The sequence below is a fragment of the Varroa destructor genome, unplaced genomic scaffold (genome assembly GCF_002443255.2).
Source record: "Varroa destructor unplaced genomic scaffold, Vdes_3.0 BEIS01000007.1, whole genome shotgun sequence".
NCBI lineage: Eukaryota > Metazoa > Arthropoda > Arachnida > Mesostigmata > Varroidae > Varroa > Varroa destructor.
This window is the reverse complement of record NW_019211460.1, coordinates 35,377,102-35,398,040: the sequence shown is the minus strand read 5'-3', so window position 1 is coordinate 35,398,040 and position 20,939 is coordinate 35,377,102. Positions and strand designations below refer to the sequence as shown.

At 40.0% G+C, this 20,939-nt stretch overlaps 1 protein-coding gene across 1 annotated transcript in view; it reads right to left on the bottom strand.

Moving 5' to 3' along the window:
• The window catches only part of LOC111253761 (Kv channel-interacting protein 4-like), a 91,734-nt gene that overhangs the window by 25,353 nt on the left and 45,442 nt on the right, over nt 1-20,939 (bottom strand). The window contains exon 3 of the mRNA XM_022813674.2: nt 1,509-1,652. Coding sequence (XP_022669409.1) covers nt 1,509-1,652 — 144 coding nt within the window. The remainder of the gene's footprint in view (nt 1-1,508; nt 1,653-20,939) is intronic.

The following is a 20,939-nucleotide window of genomic DNA, read 5'->3' as shown; positions in this document are numbered from 1 at the left end:
ACTGAGAAAGCGGCAAATAGACGGAAGAGGGTAAGCGCCACCTGCAGCTGTTATCATGCTGTCATGGCCTTCATTCCTGTTGTTGCCGTCGCCGTCGTTGTCGTTCTGGCGGTACCGCTCCTGCTGTTGGCGTGCTCATGGGTTATGTGATGGTAATCCGTTTATCCCTTCAGGGGTTCAGCTGACGTGTGATAGCCTGATTGGGCCCAGTCGTTTAGGCTGAGCTAGTCTTTCGGCAGAATTCACAGGTCGTTAGCGAAGAGGTAGCACCCGCCCTGTCTCGGCTGGTGGTATTTATACATCCTTTTCTTTCGTTGGCTCTGTTTAAGGTTGTTGGGTCGCGAACAGGATCAGACAACGAGGGGTGAAGGGAGCTAAAGGGGAAAATAACAGCGTCGGCAGTGGCGGCGACGGAGTCGGGAAAGAAGTCGGAGAAGAAGTCGCATCATTGGCCGGCGTCGCCCACCGGTCATGATAACGCTGGCCAGATAGGTCCACGAAGTCCGCTCTCATGATCTCCCTGTCAAGTAGGGAGGCCGTTAGAAATGCCGGCAAAGTAACGATTTTAAAATATGCAGACCGCTCTTATCAGACAACGACGCCAATTCCACCCATGCCAGCCCTCATCCGCGAACATGCGCACACAAATGTTTGCCTATGTAAAAAAGATTGCCCACGGATGCGCATTACGGATGCATACTATACGTACATTACGAAGCCGACGAGGACTACTGTTATATGTTCGCAAGCAATAAATCTTTTAAGGTAAATTATCAGTGTCAGCTTAATAATTTTATTGTCTGAACATATAGAAACTATCTCTTCATCCCTTCTTGATAAAGAGGAGGTGAATTCAATGGAGAAGGGAGCATTCAGAGCGCACTTTTCTGCTGTATAAGAGGTCATCTCTGTATTGTGTTTGCTTAAACTATATACGATAGGCCTTTCCCTGTTGTTATAAATCAAGACAAAATGACGACATTTCCCAAATGACAACAAGCTTGAGTTGCCATCAGTCGTTGTACATTCTCGACTGCCACTCGACGGTCTTGTTTTTGAGGATATTGTAAGATCTCGTTATGCACACACGTTTATCTGTAAATTACGCGCCAATTGCTTAGCACATGTTGGCTCTCTGGTTGAAGGCTAACGAAATCAAGGATGATGACCAAACAAAATATTATACTCTTACAAGCCCCGCAATGAGATGTGCTACGAATGCTAACCGCTCTTAACCAAGGGGATATTTGACCGATTCCTACGGCGTACGATTTTCACACAACCCCAGCAGAGTCTACCTTCGCAGGGCGCCCTGCAGCACTAAAAATAATGGCTCGTAAATTTTAGAATTGAAGAAACGAGAGATACGAGGATACCTTATCAAAATAATATAACCATGCAAAGTTTCTTTGCTGTGGGTAGCAAATTACAATGTGATAGCATTTGATTCGTATGTCGGTAGGCGATCCGGATAGAGATCTTCGAAGTACATGTACTAGACGTCTTACTGTAAATGTGATAGCTCCGGTGTTGTCCTGGTCGAAGGTGTTAAATACGAAATGAGCATACTGAGAGGCGTCCGCTCCTCTCGGGAAAAATTGTGAGTAGATCATCTTAAAGGTATCTTCCTTCACCATCCCCGATGGGCACTCCTGAAATACGTAAATAAGAGGTAACGTCAATGCGCGACTTTAGCAAAATCAACAGCTAGATATTTCTGGCTACACATGAAGCCAAATTTACTCTTAACTTCACTATAATCGGTATAGGCTGTATACTGCATGGCTGCAACTTGCTGAGTCACGCAAATCATTGCTGTTCTAGTTTTAGCAATTGCCACAAGGCTTGGCGATGTTAGGTAGGCTAAAGATTTCCCGCTGCAGTTGACGATTGCGCCATGTCCGCTTTCACTATATATATATATATATATATATGGCTGACTAGCGTCAACCCCGTGTTCCTATCCTTCTCTGGAGATTTATCTAAAAAAAGATCTCTTTACTGCTAACTCTGTTCTATTTGTATGCCAACTGCGCTGTATAATTTAGTAACGGCAGAGGATCGTCTTATCGCCCTTCAAGCTCGGGCTCGCTAAAAGACCGAAATACATGCGAACAAGCAACAACGGGAGAAGGCCGTTACACTTCCTAGCGGGGTACATGAGGTATATGATAAGAACGTGTATATTTCATTTTCTAATGCCCGATTTTAATGATCCTGCACCTATGTTAGGCACTTACGCTTGTCAAGTAATTTAGTGAGCATTAATTATCGGTATCAGTCGTGATCGCACCTTCGGATCTATTGAAACTCCTGTCAACTTACACTGAGTCAGCTGCAATGTGTTTTTTTCGATGTTTTGGACCCAGCATGCCAAAGACAGAGTGTACAATATTTTCAATGGACTACCCATTCGACATAACTGGTGTTGCAGGTGTAAAAATTTACTGGGACTCGAAGATGACCTAAGGAATCATGCAGAACGGAGGATTATCAAATTTAGACTTTGCTGTTTAGATGTTATTATACCTGAATAATTAATGCTAGACTAGATCTTTGTATGCAGATAGCATAACAGTATCCGAATTACCGAAATAAATAACGTAAACATTATACGTCGTATGACATAATCATACGCTAGTAACTACGAGTCGAAAGAGCTAACCAACGAGAGGCAAACCTCTCCTATGGAACGTATAATATTATACTATTAGCATTCCTATCCTTCGTCATATAGAGCATCATATGCAAATTGGATCGCAAAATATTTATCATGAACGAGAGCGTGCAGTGATCCTGGTATCCAGCCTCGTAAAATTCGGGGAAAAAGCTGTCCCGCGCTCCGTATTCCACAACAAGCTTGGTAAATTCATTTCATGAAAATTGACTCATTTATAATATAGATGCATGCACTAAGGTAACAAGAATCTAAATGTCCCATCTAGTAAAATTGATACAGATTCGTCAGCGTCTTAGTGTGACATTGTTGTAGCGCACGCCGTATGTATGTACGTATGCGCACGAATGTTTTTCTATTAGGTTGTTAATAGGATTCTGCTCTTAATAACCATCGCGTCCAATTTGCTTCCAGCGGCATTATATGATAGATCGGTGCTCGTTAAGAAAGGTACTATAAACAAAGCCATATTGAACGAAGAGCTGAAATTTATGACAAGCGCATTTGTTCTGCTTTAACGAACGTCTTATATCTGTTAGGAAAAATCTATTGAAGGTGTATGAAAAAGATTCGAAGCGAATTTTCTAATGTGCATTTTTAAAAATTTACGTATTTAATAGATGACGGAAGATTGCACGGCTCATTTATGTCCTAAGGGTCAAGGAGTAAAATATATTTTATTAAGCGAAGCGTTAGGTACGGTACTTGAGTCTAGATTAATCAGCAGCAGAGGTATTAGTATAGCGATTCTAAAAATCCGTCAGAAGATACAAAATCGTTTCGTGTCTTCCCAGCGTCCCTTGTAGGAGCACGAACTTTATACAAAGCTAAATTCTTATTTATAGGAAGTAAGCCTACGGTTGTGTCTCTACGACAACACAGTAATGCCTCTGGTTAGACTATAACTTATGAAAAGTATGCACAGCATGGTGATGCGCCCGTCTGCTCAGCAACTCAAGACACACATTACAACAGTACACCCTATTCAAACAGTAATTAAATACAAGTATTATAGATTCGTCGTAAAGAAGTACGATGTTAAATCTTTCAGATAAATATGTATACATAAGAAAATAGTAAAGCAATTGGGCTTACACTTCTCGTTCTCTTTTAAAAAATTTCATAAGAACTTCAACTTTAGCGTCGAGCGAGCGGAGCTTAAAGATACCATTAATTTATAAATCTGTTTGTTTGTTTGTTTGTTTGTTCTTCCGAAGACATTAAACTGAAACAGAACGGTCCGTGATGAATACAGACACGACGATGAACAATAGTGGTGCAGTGTATACATCCGATTCCATGAGGAAGCTGTGTGCTCAAACATCCTCAATGAGTGCAGTGGGGCTCTGCTGAGATAACTGAAAAGCTGTGCTTTCCTCTCTCGTATCATCATAAGGTACTCTCTGTCAAATCCTGTATTTATGTCTGAAGAAGCGAATTTCCATCCGGGAGGTCCCCTCGCCTCGTCTTCTTTAATCGGCTAATCCCTGTAGCAACCGAAACTCGTATCGTGGCTGTCGCCTTCCGGAACTGCCATCGTTGCTCCTGGAAGTTGCTTACTGGGTACAGAGAGCATGCCGAAGCGAAACGCCATCAACGTGCGAAGACCTATAGCTGAAGTCTGGTCAGGATCTGAACAGCACTCTATATCACACACATAGATGTACGCTTAAATATTGGGCTAATATCGGTCGTTGGTGAATAAATTTGCATGTAACCAGAATAAGAGGCCATACACTTACTCCAGTAACTTACCATAGCTCAGCCAATTCAGCGACAATGGCAGAAGCAAGCTGCAGAGGTAGCGCGCTGTCTTACATGTAATCACATCATGGAGATAATCCTTCTGAGCTAGCGACTTTATTCAGTTAGAAATTATACTGCTGCACAGATTGACAAAAAATGGATAGAAATTCATGATTTGAGGTGATTCGACCAGAACATAAAGCAAATAACATAGATTGCTTGGTGATCGCGATTGACACAGTGAGCTTGTGAAGGCCACCGTATGTAATTACGTTATCCCACCTGTACTACCGAATAACCACTAGGAGCTATTGCTGCTAGATTAGTGAATCTGCTACAGGCCACTGGGCCATCACTCGTCACCACACATTCTCCCGTCTTCGTGGCCGTTCGCGCAGCCTTGCCGCGCTAGGCATGTGCACTGAAATTAGACCTATTTTGCAAAACTGAGGGTGAAATTACCCCTCTAAGCTTTTATAACCCGGTGGCGAGTGAAGGCACTGCCGTCGTATGGAACTTTCAGTTTCTCTAGCTTTCAGCTTTTTACACAGATTTGCCCTTACTTCCTGTTATCCATCGGGTTTTGTGTCGGTTGACGCTTTCCACATTTTCCGTGTGAAACTGCGCAGGCAATCTCCGCTCAGTAGCGGTTTCATGAGGACTGCGACATTTAACCGACTTCAAAGGTCGCTTACATTTCGCAGTACAGATGTGACAGGATAAAGAAAATTCATTTCCAATTAACTGTGTCTTGTGGCCACTGAAGATTTACAATCATGCGTATAGTCTGTCTAGGTGGATTAACACAGGAGGGGACATCATACGTTTCCATTTCTATTTGTACATTTCCAATAGATTTACAACTAGTAGTAGCTGCTAGGCGTGCACGATGCAAATTTAAAAGACCAGCCCGTCCGTATATAACTACTTAATTAATACCGTCTAACCTAACGCCCCAGTTGTAGCTAACCAGCTTCAATATAGTTACACTTTGTCCCGTAATATTACATGTAATAGGCTCAAACGGTCGGCCTGGAGCGGCATGTTGGTTCCAAGGTGTTTCACACTTGCTCAGAACACTTCCAAAGGACTCGCTCATTAATTACGCGGCCAACATCGTAGACAATAAACAGTGCCGACTTAAATTCAGACCACAGCTGAGTAAAAGTTCGTCGAAATTTAATGGATTTAGTGCAACGAATCACCGCAAACAGATGCTCGATAAGACATGGAGGCTACTTATTTCACACTCGTAGGCCCCTTTGTTCACTTTTTTCTCGTCCATTTTTTAATTGGGCGCTTTTTGTCCAGTATTGAATATAACGTATTTCAAGTTATATTCTACCGGCATCATTTCATATGAAACAGGACATTATATAACATATTCGTTTTGAGTCAGCGAAAAAAAATGACGGGAAAACGTTATGTTGTTGCCGACCAATTTTTCCTAAAGTATGCAATCAATGCTTTATTTACACAGGTTGAAAATATACATACGCGTTTTTCCAAGTGCAAACACATAAACTTAGGTCTTGCCGTCTGTCTGATAGTTTTACGACAGTAGAAATGTATTGTTTAGGGTATTTCTGGATGTTTATTGCTGATTCCAGTCGCAGTTGTTTGTAAATGACAAGACGAAACAATATGTTTCCGCATCTTCTAGGTCTAAATAAAAACTCGGCTATCGGTTCGAATCAAAGACAGAAAGCTCTATCAACGCAAATTAGCTTAAGTTAGGACCCTCACAATATCTACGTGGTACAATGAGCTATGCGAAATGTTCGACAATGGCTTCAAGAAAACGATAAACGCTCTAATTTTTCTTTAAACTGGAAACTTAGGAAATCGGGAGAACTCTCTGAAACTAACGATGGCCAGTCATAAAACCTTAGTCATAAACATAAAGAGACATTTTAAACCAGTAATAGCAAATGACGCAGGTGATGGTACGCTATTGTAATTACTAGTAATTATTTCGTTATTTATTTAGAATTATTAGCTTCTTTCTAATAATTCAGATATGGCTTATACGAATGGCTTTGGTCAATTAGAATGGGTCGACAATTAATATTTATAACATCACTGGACTTTCGAGAGTTTCTGATCTTGAACAAACATTGGGCCCGAGCAAGAAGGTAATCCGCTATATGAAAGAGAAATGGCATCTTGATTTCGTCGATATATATAATACTATGATTTTAAGATTTGGAGACAGAGCTAATTCAACATGAGATTTTTCAGTGCATTTGTTTATTTACGTTCTTGTAAATTCTTCACAAAGACCACACAAAGATTTTCCTTAACGAAGTTTAATTTTCCTTCGTCTACCATCGTATTACCAAATTTTCCTAACACAATTCAGTTTACTCTATTGGCTAGTTTCACCGTACAAACATGAGCATTTTACGTAAGCATCGATGAAGGTTTGCCTTTTCGTACTACATCTATCGTTGCTAACTTGGGCGACCAAGTATCTTAAGAACTATACGGAAGCAGCAGAGCGTCTTCATTTTTGGAACGTGTATATGTTGGGTAGGCCATGTCGTAGAAAGGAAGTGTGACATCTTCCAATACTAAAAAAGAAATCTTTCAAATGGGCAAGCTGGTCATTTTCCGTACAAGTTTAACGTGTCTGCTCCCCGGAAAAAATTAGTAGTAGTAGTAATAATAATACTTTCTGTTTCTGTAACCAACAATAAAGGAATCGATAGTACTCTCCCTTTCGCCTTCGTTGGAAAACTGATTGGATAGTCGCATGCCGTATAACAGCTTCTGTTCTTTTATGACTTAGTAATTGATCCTAACAGTTAGTATAAGGCCTTAAAAGACCGGTGCAGTTTGCGTCCTTAAACATCCCTTCGCTTAACAAAAAAATGAGCTAAATAGGCAATGCAAACCAGGATAAAGTAGCAGTTCTCGAAAGCAATCTCCCAAGTATAGCTGCTTAGATCATTATGACAATGGTGCTCCCCAATGGCATTTCCCCTAGAAAAACAAAAAATGATTAGACCAAATTATCCAAAATAATTCTATTTCAGTTATGATGTTATGATGCTTTTTACCGATACATCAAATATACTGTATAATAGGTAACGAGTAAAGTGTTTGGTGGTAAAGTTTGAAGGTCGACGAAAGTAAGTTCAGAATGCCAGGAGGGAGGGAAATGGCAATTATTCGTTCATAAAATGGCCTGGTGCCTTATCCAGTGCGCATAGTTGTAACTTTCCGAATAATCGATCTAATTTCTCGTTTCGAAGTTTTAGTATGTACGAGTGTTTTTATTCTTTGTTCACTGCCCGGTCTGCTCGCTCACCAGCCCCACGTTGGTGGGTCTCGTCTGGCTTTGCACGATTTGCGACAATCTTCCGCTCTAGGACAAACGGATCTGAGGTGTTTCCCGAGATGGGAACATGTTTTGCGAATATGCTGTATCGATCACTACTTGAGACTTGTGGCTATAGGATGCTCTCGGATGTGGATAGATCTACGATTTATATATAAGTTCTATAATATTGACGCAGAACGCTGTCAACACTTCAATGCCGGCCTTGATTTGAGCAGACGACTTAACTTAGTGGCGCTGCAGAATCTAGCGTTTATGTACGTTATGTAATAGCAAAGCAAACACTATTAACTCGTTTGGAAATGTTTAATTTTAAAGGTAAATCTTTATAAAGCACAGGGTTTTAAGGCGCATCGAGTAGTTGTCGGTGAGACGGTATATTCGTAATCCACATTTCAAAGTTGGGCTATATGGGGCTGAGCGGTCAAAAGTGAGCTTTATAATTGTCGTGTTTAGTTTGTGCTATGACGTACGTGCATATGTATGGATAAATATATCTTTGGTCGCTTGGACGGCCAAGCCTGTGATCGAAGTGGACAAGGGGTCGTTGCCTGATCGTTTTTTTAGAGTCGGTTTATACGTGAGTGTTGAGCCTATAAGGCACACCAATGCATTTCCGACAACAAAGAGAGCCTGAGAGACAACCCTCGTTTATTGTGATTTTTCATAATAAATACAGACGAAAAGGAGGAGAAAACGAAGCAACTTGCGTTAGAGAATCATTGTCGAAGGACAAAGCATCTTATAGGAGTCATGTCCGACTACACAGGGTGATCAACCAAAGATGAAAAGACTCACAATAAGCAAGGATCGGAAGGCCTCAAACCTCGAGCAAACACAGCCGCGTTAACCATGCTCCGAGATTACGTTAACGCGGAGAACTGCCAATTTACATATACGGTGAAAACGTGGGTACATCGTTTAACTATCGCTCGTTTCGCATTTGTGTCGGGCGATTGTGCTGCGACCACTGCGAGGTATTACGAAGAACTTTTAAACAAATTGCGCAATTTGGCAAACAGGAAAGAATCCTGAGAAGGTAAGTCGCAGGACCTTCACCGCCACAATGCACCGCTATATCGCCATCTGTATTACGACTTTTGCAGACAAACTCTATAGCTGTTCTATTTGAACCTCCGTGTTCTATAGGCTTAACCTCCTATGATTTTTAATTCGCCAAATCTCGGACGATACCTAACGTGAAAGAAAGCAGCTTTGAGACGATCGAAAAAAAAATAAAAGGAACGGTAAACTTTATTTCTATGATTAAGTTCAAAGACTGCCTTAGTACCTGGAAAAAAAGGGCAGTACTACGAAACGCTTTCAATCAAACAGAAAATATCTCTTTGGAAATCTGGGCGACCAACGCATGTACAATCTATACAGAGCGAAATTCTCGATACGTCTTTTAGCCCAGTATCATCGACTGCAACCAATATATATACACGATGACAAGATATAATAAGCGCATGGGTATGCGCATTTTGTAATATAAAGAAGTACGTGATCGCCACGTCTCACCATTTCAACTGCAAACTTACATAACCAAAGAAAGTAGTGCTCTGTGTTTGGTGGTACAAACGTACATTATGAACTGCTATCGTCTGGCTATATGATTGAATATCGACTTTTACAGTAAATAATTAACGAGATCACAGCAAAAGAAAAAAATCGACCGGAACTAGTGAAGGTCGTCTAACATCGTAACAATGCCGGACAGCTTTAGCTACCCAATTGAAATTGGGAGAATTCGCATGGAAAGTTTTAATGTACCTATCGTGTAGCTTAAGTTCTGTACCATCAGACTATCACTCGATTTGATCTAACTTGCCACAATTTTCTGGTCAAAAACGACAGTTCTACAATGATGGGAGCAGGAAAACAGTAAAAGGCCACCAAAATCACTTACATTTAGTTCAATCGTATTATCCAGTTTGTAAGCATTTGGAACGGCTAATACCATCTCGGAGCAAATGTCTACGCATTATTGAGTGTCACGTCAGAATGGCACATGTAAAAACTAGCCTTAAGTTTCGTTTCTCAATCGCCTCGTAACTTACGTCCTCCATATAACGTAATCAAGTATAGCTATCGCATCCATTGATGTGCAATAGTAGCAAACGAGGAACGAGTAAGCTCTCGATAAAGTTACAGGCAAACAGCTTTGCTGGCGTCAATATCATGAAGAGCCCTTGCTAAAGCCTTCAACAATAATGACACATATACAAGCCACGGAACAGTTCCGTTCATTGTGTGTTTTTGCGCAATTATCGTTTATAAATAACGCCTCAAGTAGGGCACTCACTCCTTTATTATGATGAATGATACACGCCAGTAGAGTTTAGCCTTGACGAACGGGCGACGTAGAGGCCTAGTTGGTACAAGAGCAGCAGGAGCAGTAGGGGGCGGAAGTTTGCGAGAGATGTAAAAGCAGAAAGTTATACAGATATGGCAGTTGCTTCCATCGGCAAGAATAGACGAAAACTCGCATTAGGATCATAAAATGGCCTTGCTTATAAAGTGGACTGAGCAATTCCTCATAAGATCGCCGAATGTCGTAGGACGATGGATATGAAAATATTAGAAAGGAAACGAATGTTCCAGTTAGGGGAAAAACCGAGCCTATTCTAACAAACGGGACTTAGTTTACCAAATACTACCATTATCAACAGATAGTATTGCTGCAGAACATTTTCGTACTGCTAGACAAAAGCTTTCATTCTGGAAAAAGTGGTGCATTTATTATAGCAGTTTGATATACGGCTAAGAAAGCCAATGTTGGCGTCTAAGGGATTTGCTTTGTTCACCAAAACACCCTTCGATGATGGCAGTTATGCCTGTTTTTATAAACAGATTAAACTGGTTGTAGATATGAATTCAATCAACTACCATAGTATTAAAAAAAAGAAAGAAGAAGCTCTGATTGCTAAAAATCTTCTGTACATGAATTTATTAATTTATGTATGTATTTACCTTTATTGTCGTCGATACTTTCATAAGGGCTTCAACTACGGAAATCAGAGCTTTTAAAAGCCTGATCGAATCTCATACGATACATATGAACAATTTCAATAGAACGTCATCATTATAAGTTATACTAGCTGTTTGTTCTCATCCTTCCAATAGATTATCGATACTGCGCTGCAAGTGTTCGATAGGATACTCTTATTGAGGTTTTTGCTTTAATTGATTTTATTGGCCAAATTTAATACTATTTTTGTTTTTAATGAGGCTCATAGAAGAGAGGGACGTGCAGGACGGACGCATACAATAACATGATAGTTCGTCTCATTACTTCGAAACGCAGGAGAAGACCTAGCTTCTTAAGCTTCTTTTTTCTAGCTTCGTAGAGAACTTCTGAACGCTACAAGTTGGACTGTTGAAGCGTCAACGCACTGCTCTTCTTGGGCTTTTCGCAGTATGGAACGAATATTGTACGCCACACGGTACGTTCGGAAGAGACGACAATTTCACTTTATTACCATTTGCATGAATATGTTTTTAGTCACCGAGCTCACTCATCTTCTTCTACAATACCTCATGTAGATTACAGCCTTATCAGAGGCAAATTTCTAGCAAGGTACCCCCATTTGAGGTTTACGGTGAAGATTAAGTGACATGATAAGAAAAATGCTTTAGTGTAGGAGAATATCTAGTTAGATTTCAAGAAACGAAGACCCATATGACCGTTTTCGTGTACGAAAACTGCATAAAAAAATCTCTTATCTTCTTCAAGCAAATTGAATCTTCTTGAAAAAAGTAAAGGCTATGTGAAATAGATATTACATTCCGTGGAAGCAAAGGAGAGTTGTGCCCAATGATGTATAAATACGCATCCAATACATTTGACAAAATAGGTCAATAGACCTAATTGAGCAGGATGCCATATTTACGCGGAGTTGCAAATGATCAGGACATTCGTCATTTTGAATGTTAGAAGCGAATTGTTCTCCTTCATTTTTCGAATTCGCCTTTGAGAGATCATAAAGAAAAAGTTTCCACATGTCCGTTCATTGCGCGCACGCTCTACTGCTGTTCCTTCCCGTTGCGACAGGGTGTTTTATATTCTAATCGGGTTCCCCTGCATTCTTTTTTCCGAGAAACGTCTAACGACATTGCTTGCATATTAATCATAGTAATATAATGTATAAAGAATGATTTCTTTTTGCATTACCAGCTGTATCGTTCGGGTTTTCAGTGGCCGTTTCCGAATTCGATTTTCTCCTTTTTCAGTAAAATCGAAAACGTACGTTGCTGTACAGCAGCAGAACGCCGACCCATTCTGTCGCTCTTACCACTGTTATCATTGGTGGGAGTGTTGTCGAGTCAGCGACCCTTTTGTATGGCCGGCTATATCGCAAGCCTTGTTGCCCTTTGTCGAACTCGGCTACTGTGGACGCAGTCACTGTCCTGTATTAGTTAATGTATGATTAATCATACATAGGGCAGGGAGCAGTCCTAATTCATCAATATTAAGCGGTGCTGATTCAAATGTTAGCCTGTTGACGACTCTTAGAAGAATTGATGAAAGCACACCAGCTGTTACAGAATATTGCTTGAATAATTGTTTTTAAGGATAAGCACTCACATCGTTCTTACGAGACACTTTTCAAATGCCATTTTTCCGTCATTATTCCGTAGCACCAAGTTATCTAAGCTTCGTACTTGTTCAATACCGATACATAAAAGTAAGCCAATTTTTTGTATAAGGATAATTGAGTATATCTGTAATCGAGCCACAACACTCTAAATTCTGCTGTTGCAATAATTTTGGTCGATCCTACGTGATTTTGAACTGACTAAGCCTTTTTTTCAAAATCTGCTTGTTTGCCATTGAGTGAGTTTAATTTTCCATTAGATTTTTCAATTTTACCCTAATTTTAATGTACTAGTTACACTAACTCTGGGCTATTAGAATTATCTAAAGCGTCAGACACGCATCCGTACGTCATATTCGTCCCAGGGAGTTTTAAAAAATAGATTAAATGTATTTGACTTTAAATATAATGAGATGACCCATAAAAGCGAGCAAGAAGATCTTATTTACACATTAGTATCACACATTGCATTTGAATCATCTAGTGACTGCGATTAGTCCCTGAAGGTTCGTAGGCTTCTGGTTGTCGTAACCCTGGACCTCAATAGATTCGACATATGCGCTGTGCTAAATGCATGCGTTTTTGCTCAGAACCTGGCATCCTCAAAGGGAGCTTCACTTTACGATCATTAAGTTTATCAGGCATCCAGCGCCGGCAACCAGTTCCAGTAGTAGAAAAGCGCTGCAGTCGAAATCGGTTATTTCTTGCTAATATACTGTTCAGGCCACAATTACCTTATCCTATACCTATACGTTTTCAGATTTTGCTAGAGATGAAACAATTTCCCGACGCGGCCAAACAGGCAGTTCGCCTGTTGAGATACGCGTTACCTGGGGCAGCATTGGAAAACGGAGAAGGGGAATGGGCAAGAGAAAACAAACTCATACACTTTAACATCATCAAGCCAATGCCGAATATTCAAGATTGTTACTACGTATACGTCGTCTTCGCAATTTTTTTCTATTTTTCCTCTCGACCCGGTTTCCTTTTTTAGGGAGCACGCATCAGTCTCTACATATGGCTGCCGTACACTCCGGACCCGTGTTTTCTACGGCATTCCAAAAGCATCCACCCGTTGATGCACTTCCCTAAAACGTGCCTTGCTCATTCGTGTCTTTAAATACTTCTATCCCTGACACGCTAAACTACTTTGACATCTCCGTTCTGATCTGGCCATTCCTCCTTCCTTGAAATGCAGAAGGAAGAATCCGACGTATAGTCGCAGCACTAGCACACAGAAATGGGAATAAGAAAAGGACTAGTGGAATATATTTAGGACTACTTGTCTAGCAGTTTTCGTCTAGTTCTAACTTCTACATGACTTCATTTCCGCATGATATATATCTATATACTGAAGTCTATTCGCTCGAGTGCTAGTTAATAACCGCTAGCTACCACAAAATCCGCCAACTCCGCGGATAGCGCTCCCCCTTGCGGCGAGAACCTTTCTCCGCATCAAAATATCGCATATATATAAATACATATACGCCTAGTCACACGTCGATCAATCTTAGAAATCGTGCAAAGAATAAATCATAGAAAGTTTTATGAATAGGCAGAGATGCAATTCCTTTGTTTACCAAAAAGATAATAATACAGCTAAAAAAAAAAAATAATATTATCATTTAAGTTTAGTTTAGTAGTTAGGTTAAGTTTAGTAACAATAAAGCCACCAAAGATTGAATAAAACATATGACAGACAAATGTTAACCGTTCGAGCTTGAATGTTTCCAGTTAATGAGCTTATACACAAACAGGTATAATATATAGTACAGGGATAGGCACCAACTGGTACAGAAAACTTTTCGGATATATGAAGACCAATACCCGAACATGACTATTAAAAATTCGTCTGCCTCTCAATTGCGTTATTGATGGCTAAAAACACTCGTCGTTAGTGCAGATGTGAAATCAAATTCCGAAATTTCACATCGTTTTGTGCTTGTGTCAGTGTTATGGCAACATCGGTCTTTCAAGGAAAATTTGCGAGATAGGCGATCCGAACAAACTATATTCTCAATACGTTCAAAAGGTTAAACGGCCCTAGAAAATGTTTTACTCTAGAAAAGGTTGCCTATGTAACATTCCGTTTACGCCATTTTTATTCTGTCTGCTATAAATATACGTCCATAAAAATGGCCTTTACGATTGATCAAAAAAAGGAAAATAACTTCGAGAGCATTATCAGATGAGCAAAAAGATCACCCGTCATCTCACGTCGTCCGTAGGATTTGAATCCAAGAATCTTTACCCTTATCTTTAGAAGATTTGCCTTCCTCAAACTTTTTGAGCATCCTGTAGCGTAAAATGCAGATGATTTGTGCACCTTCATTTCAAGATTCTGCTTCGCAATAAGAAAGTATAGCAACGCGCTTTGTACAGAATGAATTATGTATTTAGATAGATGTGTATGTTTATCAACGCTCGCCTGTTCCAATTTCTGCTATTGGGTTGTACCTTACATTGTATAACTTTATTCCATTTGGTTCTCAACGAACGCTACTTAAAAACCATGAAAAAAAAATGCCTAAAATCGTGAATAAGGCAAGCTCAAACAAAGGAAACGCTGTCTAGCAGTAACTGGGGTATAAACACTACAGGCAGCAGTTATAAACTCGACTGTTATAACGCTTTACTAACTGCCTCTGTTATTTTAAAAAGTGTCTTAGCCCATGTATACATACATATACACATATGAGAAGGATGCAAGATGAATTACGCTCATGTTTTCGATTGTAGCAGTCCGTTAATCTTGTTTGCTTATTTTGATGCTCTGTCCTAAATTACATAGCTTGAAAATGCAAAGTCTACATTAATGAAGAACTCACGAAAGCAGGTAGTGATGGGAATGATAAGAACTCTATTTTGCTCAGTGCGATATGTTTTCAAGGGAACAGATATGGCAACATTCAAGTCTAAAGCGACCGGGGTCCACATTAGAAAAACCTTATAGGCAGTCCGTTGCATCACATGCAGCCCACGATGAAGTAATGCCGACATGGACGCACCGGTCTTTGTTCCAAGAAGCGGAAAAATTGGGGCGGAATGGTTAAAATGATTACGCTGGATTCTGGAGACTGATAGACAAAATGTTCCAATGGGAGATTTATGCTTGTTAGCTCCGCGAACAATATGGGCTGGTTGTTCGACAAACGAAAGCTCTCAAATCAGCAGAGCACGTGGCCACACAACACTGGCTTTATAGCTTATCCAGCCATCCATAGCTACACATAGTCATTCTTCATGGAGACAGCAATACCGCTTGTTTGACAAAAAAAATACAGTCTTCAGTGATATTGCCTGTCCCGGAAGTGCATTAGTATCGTGCGCAACGCAGGCCCAAAATAGCCAAAAGAAATCCATACAAAGTGGGGTTGTCTTTGGTAGACGTCATCCTGACGATCGTAAAATCAAGACGTGCCGTCAGCTAACCTTGTATGCCAGCTGTGGCAGAGGTCACCCTGTCCAGAAGCTCGATAAAAGCTGCTCTTAAACCAAAAGCCTTTGCTTCTCGACAAATCTTTGCTTCTTGCGAAGCGAAACTAAGCCAACCACCAGAGGGAGTGTTAGTAGATTAGTTTTCGAGGGTAGCTCGAAATATCCAAACTTGGTTAGTGCCAATATACATGACATAACTAATTATATGGTCGCAAGTACGTACTGTCCAGAAGCATATTCTCTATGGAGAGCTGAGAATACTTTCTGAGGAGCTTCCTGGACAAGTCCGTAAGTTTTGGAGACGTTGTCTTTGTAACGAATAACGCAACGTAACGTATATACGTTACTGCATTTACCCCAACGAGAGCGAACAGAATATCATGATTGCGTTCCAAAAAACTTAAGGCTTATCGAACCAAGACCAACTAGCGCAGGTTTCCGCAACTAACTTGGCCGTGGCTGGTCTCTTATATTCGTTACTCTGAAAAATTAAAATCAGGACATAACCGGCATAGATCAACAACCGGAATATCGCTTTTAGGAGTAAGAAAATTTCACGCAGACATTGGTTGCACAGATGTAATGTCAGGGCTTCTGAATAGCCCCGAAGACGTTGCTGCGGTTTCGGCGATCGACCCATACGCTAACGAGGTCATCCTTCTGGTAAAAAAAAAATGTTCTTCCAGCGAGTAACTCCAGGAGAAAATGCTAAAGAGCTCTAACAAGATCCTGTTTCATTCATCAACAATTGTCTATGACAAATTCCGAAAGATAGTGAGTTAATGTACGACATTACAAATATAAGCGCTTTGGTATTTTGTGTAGCCCCCCCATAAGCACAGCAAGGCATGCTCAATGCTTCCCTCAAATAAACGAATGCCAGAACTATCGCATTAATTTGTCTTTTTGCGCCAGTGTTTGAGCTCGCTTGAGACAGAGGAAACTCGAACACCTTGGCCAAGTAAATGGGCTGGAACGAAAACAGTAGAACTTCGAAAAAGGGAAGGTAAAATCTTACTTCGAAAATTTCTGTTCGGACATAAAGGACAAAATATTTGACGTGACGCCATATGACCCCGGCACAACATAACGTGGAGTTCCTATTACCGTTGAGATTTTCTTATTTGTAATCGATTGGCGACGGACTGTGTAAAATAATAAAGGTTCTAAAGACTTGGCATCATGACACGCCCGCTCCAAACAACGTCGAGGCATCTGGCATCAGCAGCAAAATTGATTGTCTGATTTGTGAATCCTCCTTCAATACGGATGTTATTGAAGGTTTGCTTGAGCATGAATTGCCCGTCGACATCGAAAACCTGTCGGCCTATAAGTGACCATGACGTTATCGCCGCTGTAGTTGAGTATGCCCTGTGCCGTTCCTAAATTGGTGTACCGCAAGTCGAAAAGCTGCCCAGAACTGACTGCTATTAGTTGGCAGGCATCGCGTCGGGCAAGAATATCAGACATACGTCTAGAGGGTAGGTTCAGCGCTGCTCGTGGCACGAAGAGCTTCTTCGATGAGGAACATTACCGGTTTGCATAAGCGTATTTCTTTACTCTAGAAGTCATTTGAAGTATGCATGTGTTTAGTACTTTTCGTATTTGCGTTTGGAAGGGTACATCTTGACGTGGTATCTCTCCGACGCTTCGCTTTGCCCTAGCTAAAATGCTCTTTCATAGTTAAGCAGTGGCTCTGCCTGCTGTCAGGTGAAATACATTACTGCTTCGAATCACAAACGTACAGGTGAGCTGGGTGCAAAATTCGTCTATTTGAAGTTTGCCACTTCACGCAGCAAAGTACTGAGCCCGGACGTGAAGTAGTGATGAGCATCTGTACAAACTCATTTAGGATTATCAGCTTGTGTTTGAGTTGTAGACATAAAATATAAAACGCTAATGATGGGCGGTTTGAGGGGTCGCGAATGTGGGTACTAATGCGTTGTTCCTGATCCTGTTGTATCGATTCATCTATCCTGTATATCAGAGAAAACCCAATAGACAAAGCAAAGCTTCCTTCTCGGAGCAATACGAGGCCATGCATAGCCTAAGTCGTTGAGACTGCCCTGCTGATTCCTTTGCACTTTTCACTGAAACACATAACTCGTAACAAGATTCGATGACGTATGAAACTATCTGTCAAAGTACGATGTGATTTTGGGTTATGTAGACCGATTGGATTTCAGCTGCCTCTAATAACGTGTTCGTTCCGTATACTGCTGTACACTCACGCATGTGATGCACTTTGGTGGTCATTTAAAATCATCTTCCTCACTTGTCCTTCATCTTTTAACTTAGGTCTTTAGAAATCCTCTAGAGAATGTGAGCGTGTGTGGTAGAGGAGGGAACTTCTTTTTAAAGCTGTCTTGTGTACGCGCATATATAATTAAGTAAAAGAGATGCTGTTTGAAATCGGTGTGGGTGAACTAAATACTGTAACTTAGGTAGCAGCTTAAACGAGCGATGCATGAAACTAATACAGAACTTTCAAATCGAAAATTATTGAGGACAGACGGGAGTCTTGGATTTATCGGCAGCGTGGGAGGTAAACTCAAATGACTCTAGAAGGGTTGTAACGGGTCGTTGCAGAGGGCTTTCATGTTTGAATAAACGGCAAAAGAACTGTTATTGCCTAAGTGTAATAGCTAATACTGGGGATGATGCAATCTCGAATGCAAGCAAAGAGTGTCGCGGTCTTTGTCCAGCCTTAGTAGGTGACCATTTGGAAGGCAACGGCCTCGAAGATGCTATACTTTTTTTTGCTTACCCTTGTTTATTATTCTAGCTTTCACCAGAAGCTTCTATTTGATTCATTTTTTAAAATTAGTCATCATAGAGAGTTGATCTTTTCCAGCGGAATCTTTCCTCCTTCAATTAAAGAATATAACTTATAACGTTTCATCACGTTTCTCTGATTGTTTATTTAATACAAATATTTTATTGTTTAAAAAATAAATGTTTAAAAGTGCTAAATTTCAGCTAATGAAGAATAGCTTAAAATTTTATTTACGGTAATTTGTATAAGCTACCTGTTCATAGGTTTCATTTCTGAAATATTTTCACTTCTCTAATTTTACTATGAATAACAGAATTATATTTACTGATCACAGTTTTTTCTCTTCTAAATTGAACTATACTAAGCAGTGCATAAAGTTACTGCGAGAATCGTTATTATCTAAGTAATAGATTATTATATATAATAAGGAAAGGTCTCACCAAGCGAATCAGGGTACTTGGGGAAATCAAACTCGTCAGTATCCGTCATCAGAATTGAGCGTTTGTGTTAAAAAATCGTCATCGTTTATTGTCAAATCCTGCTTAGTAAACAAATTGTAAAAGTGCAAAGTAAGAGGGTATCTTCCGCAGAAAACTTCTGCCGTTCTCGTAACCAAAATGACGGTACATTTATATTCTCTAACAAACTGCGACCCCATTATATGTGAAGGGAGTATACGAATGCATTCGCAACAGAGTGGGACCGTGGCTGATGGCCGTATACCGACTGAATCAATGAAGCGATTTAGAGCTGTGATAAATAATATATTTTTATGCACGCTACGTGCATGTACATGCATGAACATGAAGAAATATGGTATTGAGCTCAATGGTAATACTGATCGATATCATGGCGGACAGGGTTTACCTGCTATTTTTGAGGAATACGTGCTAAGTTCAACTTCGTGTGTGCATACTTCGTTTTATGCTGACAGTCAACCGTCTAATAAGATATCCAACGGCAGTACCGGACGTAAAACTTGGTACGTGCATTGTTTGGTAGGCGCGAAGTAAAAATTGAAAGGCGAAAAAAAAATCCTGCAACGTCTGGATATCGTGCCAATGACTTCTAGTCTACTGATTGGCTTCACGGCTTTATAGAACAATCTAGTAGATTTTTGCCTTGAGTATCGTAGTATGTTACTTATGTTAGAAAAATTATATGTAAGACATAGCAGCGCGTTGGTGATTAAAAATTTGGATACGTTTTATTCGAGAAGACATCATGATTCCTTTACAGGTATATGAAGTTCGCACCTAAAAACCTAATAAAGAATCAAGACAATTTGTCCCACTTATAGGCATTTTTCAGCTTAGAAGGATAACATCGTTTTATAAAGATGGTTCTGTTAACCTTAATTTGTGTTAAAATGATATGATTACTCTGGACTATTTTTTGGAGACAACAGATTTACCTTATTTCACACAAAATATTATGGATGTTTTTATTTTATTGCAATGGCTGTATTTCGTCCCAATCGGTATCTTTGATTTAGCTTTTAAAATGTACATTGAATATAAAGGAATTACAATGTCTTTGAAGCATGGTTGAAACGCCCGATAGACGTTACATCCGGTGCGTATAACTTCACATCTTTATTATTCAAACAACGATCACTAGTACTAAAATTTACATTTTCTTCTAAAGAAGATATCACCAATCTTAAAGCAATTCTGATATTTAATTATAATTCTCGTACAAAATTTTATACCACTTTTCTCAAGTCTTGATATATTTTCAAAACTTTTCAGATCATATGGTAGCAAATTACGCGCGTCTATATTTTTTGTCTCATCAGAGCAGAGGCCGAAGTAGCTTGTGTGCCTCTATCAGACAAAAGTGATCTTTTGACCCATCTTTAGCAAAATAGATATGTGGACGCTGGTGGCCTAAAGAACGGTGTAATAGCCCATTTTAACGCATTAACCGAAACATCGTGCCTTACTTTCAATAATCTTTATAACCGTTGTGTTTGTGGATTAAATGAAAAGTGTGGCCAATGGGATTAAGGAAAAAGAAAAAAACCTAATATAAAATAAATGTATATCCGTGTATGCTACATAAGGGATTTTCTCTTTATTGTTGTCAATGTTTTTTGTTTATTTTGAAAATTTAGCCCCGTGGTACCCTGAAAAGAGGCCAAGATGTTTACGTATTGTTAGATAGCTTGTGCCTCAAACGAGTACAGCTGCTAGTCCCAAAGTGGATAGTCAACTGCCTGATTTAGATCCCTGAAAGCGTTCCTCTTTCAAAAGCCAGGGACCGTTGGCTTGTTGCGACGCGCTTTGCAACTAAGTCGCTTATCAAAAGCCTCTGTCGCGACGCAAAAAGTCGTGGATTTTTTGAGTGTAGCAATGCTTG